Here is a 12274-nt window from a genome sequence, read left to right as displayed (position 1 = left end):
CAACTTGTGATTCCCATTCATTTTATTACGTTCAGACACCAGTTAAAACTTTGGTCTGTTTGATCGAAAACAACATTTCTAATCTTTGAGAGGAGCTGTAGAACAACCCTAGGCTTTGTTTGCTGTTCTCAATGAAAATCACTTTGGGAGGTTCAACAAGTGGTTGAATTGATGGAATGTGCTGAGATCTTGAACAGTGCAGTACTTGTAATCAAGCGATGTTTCTACTGTAGCTGCTTGAGGGGGTAAAGTGATGTATAGCAGAGAAAAAAAAGACAACATTGGAGAGCTTGATGATTGTTTGAGGGCCCTGTTTGTCTTTTCAAACCCTTCAGTGCATGAGTTTGATTATTTATTTATTATTTATTTGATATATTGCCTAAATTCACACAGTGTCGCTGAGCGGTTTACATCAGAATGAAAACAAAAGTACAAAAAGAAAGTTACAATGGCATCATTAGATAAGACTTAAGAGTAAGAGGGAATGGACAGAAGAAAGAGAGAGTACAGAAAGATGAGGGTATTCATTTGTTTGAACATGGGCTGTATAAGCTGAACATTGTTAAACTTAGGAGTTGGCACTCAAGAAACAGATCTAGGTGTCGTCGTAGACAATACACTGAAATCTTCTGCCCAGTGTATGGCAGTGGCCAAAAAAACAAACAAGAGCTAGGAGTTATTAGGAAAGGAATTGATAAATAAACCAAGGATATTGGAATGCCTCTATATCGCTCTATGGTGTGATCTCACCTTGAGTATTGCATTCCATTCTGGTCACCTTATCTCAAAAAAGATATAGTGGAATTAGAAGAGGTTCAAAGGAGAACGATCAATTGCAAAACACTGTAGATCTTCAAAAAATGCCATAAAAACAGCTCGCTCCTATCTCCAACTACATTACCCAACTAGTAGGGGTGTCAAATACAAGCTTCTTTTTGCCTCGTCTTTCCACTACTCCAGCCCGAAGATTTGGAATGCTCTGCCTTTGTACTTAAAATCGCAAGCTGATCACCATCTTTTCAAGAAGTTGCTGAAAACGTTCCTATTCGAAAAAACATACTCCATCAGTAACTCTGCTGTTTAGTCATTATTACTGTGTTTAGCGTTACATCCCTATTCTTCAATAGCATTCATGTATTGTACTTTTCTTCTTTTTATAATTCATGTAAGCCACATTGCGCCTGCATTTGGGAAAATGTGGGGTAGAAATGAACCATAAATAAATAAAAGAATGTTTATAATTTATACAGTGAACTACAAGAGGTGCTTCTCTAACATTTCTTTTTAAAGCACTGTGATGCTCTATAATCCTTGTTTTTAACTTTCTCATTATTTTCCCTACATACAGCTGCGGGCATGGGCCTTGAATACAATATACAACATAATCTGAGTCACAGGTAGTATTGCATCTCAAATCATATTGTTTTAGATATCTTGATTTTACAAAACTTGATATTGTTAGAGTTACAGAACAAATAGAACAGCAGTTACAAGTGTTGTGTCCTTTCACAATCTCAAAAGTTGTGGGTCTTTCACATCAGAGCAATGCTAGAGACAGAAATTCCTTTATATTCCTGCCTCACTTATAAGCCATTCATAACCTTTTCTCTATAAACATTGGGATTGTTTGTAGTATCTCCCTGTGTTTCCTCAAAATCCTCACAAGCTCCTTGCTACCTGCCCCATATTATAACACCCATGTAATCACTTCATCTTCTGATTCACGTGTAGAACATAGACGCTCATGGTTGTTATATAATGCACGCCAATATGCTATTTTATGTTTTTCTTAGGATATCCTCTTTGTGCCAGTTTCAGCACTTTTTCTCGATATTTATACAGTAGAACACAAACATCTATTGCGAAGGAACTGTGATAAAGGAAGACTATTTTTTAATGGATCAGGATGACAACTGCTATGATGTAAAAAAGCATTTCTATCCATAGCCTTCCTGATGACTGTAGTTGTAAATCCCTCTTTGTGTTGTTACTACTACTTATCATTTCTATAGCGCTACTAGACGTACGCAGCGCTGTACACTTGAACATGAAGAGACAGTCTCTGCTCGACAGAGCTTACAATCTAATTAGGACAGACAAACAGGACAAACAAGAGATAGGGAATATTAAAGTGAGGATGATAAAATAAAGGTTCTGAACAAGTGAACAAGGGTTAGGAGTTAAAAGCATCCAAAAAGGATATTTCTAAATTATGGCTGTTCATTACAAACCGAATTGTATGATGACAGCCATTAAGATATTCCAAAAATTCCTTTAGCTGTAAATCTGTGCTTGTCCAAATCATTAAGATGTCATCGGTAAATCTGACCCATAATTTGACATGCACACAAAATCTTGATGGTCCAGATCATAAATAAATTTGCTATAGATGGGACCATTATAGCTCCCATTGCAACTCCCGACTGTTGCTGAAACATAAAACATAACATTTTTTTCTTGCTCATAGCAAGATCTATATGTTTGACCAGAAAAAAATGTTGGCATCCTCTCTGACTCAGATCTTTATTCCAAATAGTGCCTTAACATGTCCAGAGTCTCCTGTTCGGGTATAACCGTATAAAGGGACGTGACATCTAAACTTACCAAATGGATCTCTTCGTCTATAAAAGGACATGCTTGTTGAATAAACTGCAAAAAATGAGAAGAAGCTCTCAGATATGGAAAAGATTTTTTAACAAGCAGTCGCAGAAAATGATCAGCAAAAATCGAAAGAGGTTCCAGTAAAGAACTTTAATGGAAACTGTCTTCGGGGGGGGGGGGGGGGGGGGGGTGATTAATTAAAGTTTTATGTACTTTGAACAGCATATAAATCACAGGTGTTCAAGGATATTTTTTTATTCAAAAAATAAAAATTCTCACATGGTCAAAAGTCCATCAGATAAACTTTTTCAGTGACCTGTTGAATTTGTTGTTGCAACGATTTTGTAGGGTCCTCACTCAACTCCTTATCTTGTTCCATGTCCAGTTGCTGCATAACCTCTCATACATAATCCTCTCTGTTTTGCAAAACAATAGCCCCACCCTTATCTGCTCTCTTTATTACAAGTTGATCATTATTTTGAAGACTTAAAGCAATCCATTCATTGCTTGATAAATTTTAATGAGAATGAAATCTCCGTTCGTTGTTGATGTACTTCTTTAACCACCAAATGTGTAAACACTTGAAAAGGGTGTGCTGGAACTGGTGGAACCTATTTGGATGGATTTCGTACAATTGATGTCTGCTCCAGTATATCATTATCAGATTGTGAAAAATAGCATTTAATATGAAGCTTTCGAAAAAATCTTTTGATGTCTTATCAATATCTGAAATTTATTTATTTGAAACGTAGGAACAATGATACAGCCTTCAAAGGAGCCTGTCGATTAATTACTAATTGTATCTGATATCCTGGAATGACAATGTCATAACTAAACTATGTAAGCCACATTGAGCCTGCAAATAGGTGGGAGAATGTGGGATACAAATGCAATAAATAAATAAAAATAAATATTGAAAAGAACTTGATTTGAAAGTAAGTGCACCGTCTGTTTGGATCGGGTCATAGGGCGATCACCTTTCTCTCTAACGAGGCATGAATTGTTCTCCTTGTGGCATGGGTATGATGTACCTGTGTAACGGGCAGGTACGAGGTACATTGTACCGTGGAAGGATGGCTTAGCAGATTTAAATGCTTTTTTTTAATGAAAGTTCTTTCCTTAAATCTTGGGTGTTTGGGGGGGGGGGGGGGGGGGGGGGAGGAGCATGGTATAGTTATGAATGATTGCCAACCTGTGAATGTACTTATAAACTTTTCTTGCACACATTTAATTGGTAAAACTACCTAGGTTTGAATTATTTTAGGACTTTTGCAATATCTTGATTGGAATAGTACAGACCTGGATTTCCTGTTCATAGACATGGATGCATGGTGGCAGTTTGCTGACATCATTACCACTAATTTTGATGGTTCAAGTATAGCACAGTAGCAAGAAGTTAGCTTTTCTCTTTCTCCGCCGGGTTTGTTTTGAGCAGTTCATGTATTTTTTTTTCCTCTCGGTGCATGAACACAGTGTTGCCAGAGTTAATGAATGGTGCAGTAGTATTATGTTCATTTGTAGATTGCTAGTCTGGGAAAAATGTTATTTTTTTAAAACTCAAAACCATTCAAGGATGAAATAAAAGGCGCATTGGTGACCGACTAGTGCATTTTAAAAAACCCTTGTAGGATCATAAATTCCTATTTTAATACTGTAGGTACAGCCTTCAATTCTGCTCTCCTTATTACATACATTGAAGCTGTGTTAGCTGTATAAAATCAAACTAAAGGGACAATGATGAGTAAATAATCAGAGCATAAAATGCTCATAAGCTTTCTCTTTTAGTCACCCAGGCAGAAAGGAACAGCTGGGAGGGCACTGACATTACCTAGTTAGTTTTATACAGTCTGACACACACTGCAATGGTTATATACTACAAAAGCATTCGTTTTCAATCAGTGCCACAGATTGACAGGGGGTTGTTTGCTAGATACTATTTATTTTAACATTCTAAGGTCTCCTGTTAATCAGAATATCTATTCAGAGTCCCAGAGTGTTTCCTGTGGAAACAGTCCTTGGCAAAGGAACATCTTATTTACAAGAAAAGTTTTCAGTCTTACCCAAAGAGAGTTTATATGGAAGGAATCCATTTCTAAAATCATTTTGTCCATTTGAAATACTGTCTGTCTTGGCACTGTTGTTTCCTTTCTATTTGAATTTAGTTATTTGGGGGGGGGGGGGGGGTACTTCGAGTCTCATTGATCAAAAATAAACCACTACTCTATGATACCACTGTCTGGTTTCTGTTTTTAGGCAGGTTTTGGTTTTTTTGGTTTGTTTCTTTGATAGTTTCTTTCTGCATTTTTAGGTATCCAGCTCAATCAGAACCAGGGCTGGAACCTAGCACCATAAGAAGTTTACTGAAAGTGCAAAAAACCATGAGAATAGGCAGAAAAAAACCTAAATATTACACATTTTCAAAATATCAATGCCTCAGTCAAACCTCTTGTAATTGTCCAAAGCTGGGATATGAAAGCTGCATCCATAGATAACTCTTCAACGTCCTGGACAGTCATCCTAGAAATCTTGAGTCTTCCACTGTTTCTTGCTATGGTGGCTACTTTTCTCAGTCCCAGAAACTTCAGCAAGCCTGTCTCCTCTCTTATTAATGAGAAGAATCCCAAATACTTCTGCATAAGTCAAATCCCAGGGCCAGGTTCCTTTCCTTTAGGTGTGATATTCTTAGCTTCCTGGAGTCCTCTTCTGTCAATGTCTTCTTCTGGTTTTGTACTCGAGGGGCTTCCTCTGGCCTCTACCTCCTTAAGTTAGACCTTTAGTGTGTACTGGCCTGGCCAGCCACCAACACTGATACTGACGCAGTGACTTGTCCAGCCACAGGTAAAGAACATTGTCTCTGTCTCTCTTCTGTCTCCTCTCCTGCTTTGGGCAAAGACATCCTCCTAATCCTTCCTTACACTGTCTCATCCTCTGAGCCCTTTCAGGCCTGGAGATTTCCATCGACTGAGTAGGTGGACCAGCTGGTTGTTGTCTGCCAATATCTGTGTGTGTTGGTCATTCTTAGTTTCATAAGCTGTTCATAAATAGTTAAGCAGAAGGTTTTCAGTTAAGCAGCCTTCATTCCTAAAGTTTGAAGGGCTGTATTTAATACTTCAGACTGAAGTCCCATAGTACAGAGCTCATATATAGAGAGAACTGAACAGTATTTATTTTGAAAACTAACTGAATAGCATTGTGTGGTTACCTGGAATGCACAGAAATTATGGTTAACAAAAATACATGGTATTAGAGCAGTAAAGTGTCACCTTATCTTGTTTTTGTTTAACCCTAGTATCTGGCTCTGTAGAGTTAGCGGTGGTTTGGAGAAGAGGAGGGGTGAGGCCCAAGCACAGATGGTGCCATGGAATGTGTTTTAACACCTGGCTTGGAACATTGAGACTGAAGAAGTGTCATGGTCAGTTTATTTTTAATGCATCCAGCTGTTTTTGATCCTGTTCGTCATTTATCCAATTTAATTAGTAAATAAAATGTGTGCAGTTTATAGAAAACAATTTCAATTACAGCAAACATTTCTTTTAGGAAGCGAATAAAAGCTCATATGTGATAGGATGTTATCAGGAGAGGTCACGTCCTCATCCTTTATCCTCTTGTCACATGATCTATGTGGAGGGATCAGGGAGGGGGAACTGTTAACAAAATTTAAAATTCATTTTTTAAGATACAATTTGGAAGTATATTAGTAGCTTCAAGAACAGATTGAAGCATTCTCAAAACATTAATTTCAGTTGGAGTTGGAATCTTTGTGCCATGATTAAAAACTCTGCTAATGCATACAGTGATCTTGGCTGTTTTAAATGCTTGTGTTATGCTAGGAGTTGTTCATCAAAATTGTTTGGTGAATGGAACTATTAACAGACAGTGCTGTAGTTTCAGAATACAATCTTCTTGGGCTTTCTTACCATTTTACCTCAAAGCATGCCTTGGTGCTCTGGTGACTGGTTAATGTGTGTGTTTAACTTTGCTTCCTCTTTGAGTTTCTGTCATGTTCTGGTCCAAAAGCACAGACTCTCTTAGGCCAAATACAAAATGAAATAGTATCTAAAAAGCATTCTAAGCTGCTATGCCTGTCCATAACATTATTGCCCCCAGTAGCAAATGGCAACCTGAAGATGAAGATTGCACTTTGACTCCAGTATTTTGTATCACTAAATGCAATATATGAAATGCATGACCCTTAGCTTCACCCTATATTCTTTCTATGCAGATAAGCTTTCTCCTCTACCTTTTTAAGGAAAATTCTACACCATAGTTGTTGTTTTTTTTTTAAAGAAAAGTAACTGTTTTATCATGGGGGGGGGGGGGGGGGGGGAGGAGGTTGGCAAAGATAAACATCCAAACAGTAACATTAAGCTGTGGTTGCATTTGCAATATAAAAATGTATAGGTTCTCTCAATAGAGAAATCAGTAATATGTATGGAGGTATACATAAGACATCTTTGTCTTTCAAATAGCAGGAGTGAGTCTTAGGAGTGAGCCGGTGAAATAACACAGCCGGACAAAAGGGATGAACACAAAAATAATTATTTATTCAAATGAATTCTCTGGCCTGTTCCCTCACAGGGTTGAGACACAGGGTAGGAAAACCACTGCAGTTCAAGAAACATGGTATTAAGCAGGCCTCCAGCAGCAGGCCTAACACAGTCTATGACTGCCAGGGTTGTCACACCACAAACATAGCCTATAAGTTCTCGGGTTTCCTCCAAGGTTCAGGTCTTGCAAGATTCATTCCAACAGTAACAATGGCTTGCCTCAGCCAAATTGCAATAATGGAACAGGAGCTTCAGCAGCTTAGTGAGGATTCAAGTCTGCCCTCCCTGGGTCTCCTTAGCCTCAGCCTGGCTCTGTCTTTTAAACATCCCAGTATGAGCACCACCCCTTCTGGCACACTTCCTCCTGGGGCGGGACCAGTGCTCTTAAGTTGTCCCAGACTGGTTAGAAAAGGACTTTCCTTAAGGATTAGTGGCAGTGTTCAATAAACCCCCTCACAGTTCACAAGACAGCTGTACTCATTCCATATTCTCTTATCCATAGGGCAAGGGTAACCCCTTTTTCTCCGAGGCTGCTTGTTCTCACATGTGGGTCGATGTCTGCGTCGGCCCAGGAATCGGCATTTTGCAAGCAAAATATTTAGAAAGTTTTGCTAGAGTCTTCTGGCGCGCGTGCGCGGACTGATTTCCCACCCGTCGTGTGGTACCAAGCTGCGGGGAGTCTAGAGGATGTAATCCAACTGTCCACCGACTTTCGCAATTCTCTTCAGTGGTGGACGATTTGATCCAATTTGACCTTGGGACGTCCATTCCAAATTCCTCATCCACAAAAAGTGCTGACGACAGATGCATCTCTCCTGGGGTGGGGAGCTCATATAGATGGGCTTCACAGTCAAGGAGCCTGGTCCTTTCGGGAAAAAGGTCTTCAGATCAATCTCCTGGAATTGCGGGCGATCTGGAACGCTCTAAAGGCTTTCAGAGATAGACTGTCCAACCAAATTATATTGATTCAGACAGACAGTCAGGTTGCTATGTACTACACCAACAAGCAGGGGGACACCGGATCTCGCCCTCTGTGTCAGGAAGCTGTCCAGATGTGGCTTTGGGCTCGCCGTCATGGCATGTTTCTCCAAGCCATTTATCTGGCAGGCGTAAACAACAGTCTGGCCGACAGGTTGAGCAGGATAATTCAACCTCATGAGTGGTCACTGAACATGGGCATAGTCCGCAAGATCTTCCGATGCCTGGGGCACCCCCTCGGTGGGTCTTTTTGCCACTCAGATCAATCACAAGGTCCCTCGGTTCTGTTCCAGGCTTCAGGCCCACGACAGACTAGCGTCAGATGCTTTTCTCCTGCATTGGGGGACAGGCCTTCTGTATGCGTATCGTCCCATACCTCTGGTGGGGAGGACTTTGCTGAAACTCAAGCAAGACTGCGGAACCATGATCCTGATTGCACCCTTCTGGCCGCGTCAGATTTAGTTCCCTTTTCTTCTAGAGTTGTCCTCCGAAGAACCATGGAGATTGGAGTGTTTTCCAACCCTCATCACCCAGAATGAGGGGTCGCTTCTGCATCCCAACCTCTAGTCTCTGGCTCTCACGGCCTGGATGTTGAGAGCTTAGAATTCGCTGCCTTGGGTCTTTCAGAGGATGTCTCCCGAGTCTTGCTTGCTTCCAGGAAAGATTCCACGAAGAGATCTTACTCTTTTAAATGGAGGAGGTTTGCCGTCTGGTGTGACAGCAAGGCCCTAGATCCTCTTTCTTGTCCTACACAGACCCTGCTTGAATACCTTCTACACTTATCAGAGTCTGGTCTCAAGACCAACTCTTTAAGAGTTCACCTTAGTGCGATTAGTGCTTATCGGCGTGTAGAAGGTAAGCCTATCTCTGGACAGCCTTTAGTTGTTTGCTTCATGAGAGGTTTGCTTTTATCAAAGCCCCTGGTCAAACCTCCACCAATGTAATGGGATCTCAATATCGTTCTCACCCAGCTGATGAAAGCTCCTTTTGAGCCACTGTATTCCTGCCATCTGAAATACTTGACCTGGAAGGTCGTTTTCTTGGTGGCTGTTACTTCAGCTCATAAGTACATAAGTAATGCCACACTGGGAAAAGACCAAGGGTCCATCGAGCCCAGCATCCTGTCCACGACAGCGGCCAATCCAGGCCAAGGGCACCTGGCAAGCTTCCCAAAGGTACAAACATTCTATACATGTTATTCCTGGAATTGTGGATTTTTCCCAAGTCCATTTAGTAGTGGTTTATGGACTTGTCCTTTAGGAAACCGTCTAACTCCTTTTTAAACTCTGCTAAGCTAACCGCCTTCACCACGTTCTCAGGCAACGAATTCCAGAGTTTAATTATGCGTTGGGTGAAGAAATATTTTCTCCGATTTGTTTTAAATTTACTACACTGTAGTTTCATCACATACCCCCTAGTCCTAGTATTTTTGGAAAGCGTGAACAGACGCTTCACATCCACCTGTTCCATTCCACTCATTATTTTATATACCTCTATCATGTCTCCCCTCAGCCGTCTCTTCTCCAAGCTGAAAAGCCCTAGCCTCCTTAGTCTTTCTTCATAGGGAAGTCGTCCCATCCCTGCTATCATTTTAGTTGCCCTTCGCTGCATCTTTTCCAATTCTACTATATTTTTCTTGAGATGCGGCGACCAGAATTGAACACAATACTCAAGGTGCGGTCGCATCATGGAGCGATACAACGGCATTATAACATCCTCACACCTGTTTTCTATACCTTTCCTAATAATATCCAACATTCTATTCGCTTTCCTAGCCGTAGCAGCACACTGAGCAGAAGGTTTCAGTGTATTATCGACGACGACACCCAGATCCCTTTCTTGGTCCGTAACTCCTAACGTGGAACCTTGCTTGATGTAGCTATAATTCAGGCTCTTTTTTCCCACATGCATCACCTTGCACTTGCTCACATTAAACATCATCTGCCATTTAGCCGCCCAGTCTCGTAAAGTCCTCTTGTAATTTTTCACAATCCTGTCGCGAGTTAATGACTTTGAATAACTTTGTGTTGTTAGCAAATTTAATTACCTCGTAGGGTTAGTGAGCTTCAGGCCTTGGTAGTGCATGCATCTTATATCAAGTTTCATCATAACAGAGTAGTCCTCAGCATGCACCCTAAGTTCCTGCTGAAGGTGGTGTCAGAGTTCCCTCTGAACCAGTCAATTGTCTTGCCAACATTTTTTCCCCGTCTTCATACCTGCCCTGGCGAAAGCAGTTTGCATACCTTGGACTGCAAGAGAGCATTGGCCTTTTACATGGAGCGGACAAAGCCCTTTAGACAGTCCGTCCAGTTGTTTGTTTCTTTCGATCCCAACAGGAGGGGAGTCGCCATCGGAAAACGCACAATCTCCAATTGGCTAGCAGATTGCATTTCCTTCACTTATGCTGGGCTGACTCTAGAGGGCCATGTCATGGCTCATAATGTTAGAGCCATGGCTGCGTCAGTGGCTTACTTGAAGTCAGCCTCTATTGAAGAGATGTGCAAGGCTGCAACGTGGTCGGTCATCAGTCCACACATTCACATCTCACTACTGCCTTCAGCAGGACACCCGACGTGACAGTTGGTTTGGGCAGTCGGTGCTGCAAAATGTGTTCGGGGTTTAGGATCCAACTCCACCCTCCTAGACCCATTTTTGTTCTATTCCAGGCTGCACTCTCAGTTAGTTGTTTATGGTTTTAGGTCAATCTATGTTGTTTATTGTTTTGAGTGAGCCTGGGTGCTAGGGATACCCCACGTGAGAACAAGCAGCCTGCTTGTCCTCGGAGAAAGTGAAGATACTTACCTGTAGCAGGTATTCTCTGAGGACAGCAGGCTGATTGTTCTCGCAAACCTACCCACCTCCCCTTTGGAGTTATTTATTTCTCTATATGCTTTTGGATTTAACTGAGGAGAAGTGCTCACACGACAGGCAGGAAATCAGTCCGCACATGAGCGCTGCACGCGCACCAGAAGACTCTGGCAAAACTTTTTAAATATTTTGGTTGCAAAGTACCGATTCCTGGGCCGATGTGGATGTCGACCCACATGTGAGAACAATCAGCCTGCAGTCCTCGGAGAATACCTGCTACAGGTAAGTATCTTCGCTATATTCACAGAGAGCTTTGGAGAGAGATGTTCGTCATAGAAATTTCGATCTGCTGATCAGGCTTTGTTATGCCTTCCTACAGAGCAATTGACCAGGTCACTCAAGAAGAATGATCTACATTTATAGTCTAGGTGAGCAAGATTAGTTGCAGTAGCCCAAAAGAGTTTGAAAGCATGTCTTTTCAGACTGCCTTTGTTTGACAGTTAGCGTTAACATTCATTCCATTTAAATTTTATAGACTAGTTTGCATATATTTGACATTGTCATAACAGTGCTTTATTTGATTGAGTTGTAAGGTCAATGGTTGTCTCTTATGTATTTGGTGTCTTGGTTCTTTTATTGGTAAATCACAGGTAGATTGAATCTTGGATCTTTTCATTTTAGCATCAGCTTGTGAATTGTAAGTTTTTTTTCCAAATTTGAGCTCAAGGTGAGTTGCAAATCAGGTAATTAGAACCATCGAAAATAACTAGGCTCTTGGCCCAGGGTCACAAGGAGCTGCAGTGGGAATCAAACCCAGGTTGCCATGATCAAAACATCTTATGCTCCCCTCATTTCAGAGCCAGATAAAGACCATGTGGCCTATCAAGTCTGCCCATCCATACAATCCACTATCCCTTCCTCTCCCTTAGAGATCCTACTTACTTGTCCCAATCTTTCTTGAATTCAGATATAGTCTTCATCACCACCACTTGCACTGGGAGGCTGTTCCACACATCCACCACAATTTCTGTGAAGAAGTATCTTCTTGGGTTACTTTGAGTCTGTCCTCTTTTATCTTCATACTACTACTAATCATTTCTATGGTGCTACTAGATGTACGCAGCACTGTACACATTATATACAGTATTTTTCTCTGTCCCTAGAGGGCTCACAATCTAAGTTTTTGTACCTGGGGCAATGGAGGGTCAAGTGACTTGCCCAGGGTCACAAGGAGCTGCAGTGGGAATCAAACCCAGGTTGCCATGATCAAAACATCTTATGCTCCCCTCATTTCAGAGCCTAGGGAGGAGTGGTTGGTGCAGTGGACTTTGATCCTGGGG

The 12274-nt window shown here is 41.2% G+C and overlaps 1 protein-coding gene across 5 annotated transcripts in view; it reads left to right on the top strand.

The window, feature by feature from the left end:
* The window catches only part of RAD18 (RAD18 E3 ubiquitin protein ligase), a 185732-nt gene that overhangs the window by 125769 nt on the left and 47689 nt on the right, over positions 1–12274 (top strand). For 2 of the 5 annotated variants that reach the window (XM_030207275.1, XM_030207276.1), the window contains exon 12: positions 5891–6013. The exons of the other annotated variants lie outside the window; for them this stretch is intronic. In XM_030207275.1, the coding sequence (XP_030063135.1) occupies positions 5891–5975 (85 nt within the window). In that variant the 3' untranslated portion in view covers positions 5976–6013. The remainder of the gene's footprint in view (positions 1–5890; positions 6014–12274) is intronic. 5 annotated transcript variants of the gene reach the window in all.

The sequence above is a fragment of the Microcaecilia unicolor genome, chromosome 6, assembly GCF_901765095.1.
Source record: "Microcaecilia unicolor chromosome 6, aMicUni1.1, whole genome shotgun sequence".
Lineage (NCBI taxonomy): Eukaryota > Metazoa > Chordata > Amphibia > Gymnophiona > Siphonopidae > Microcaecilia > Microcaecilia unicolor.
The sequence above is the reverse complement of the archived record's forward strand: the minus strand, read 5'-3'. Positions and strand labels throughout refer to the sequence as shown.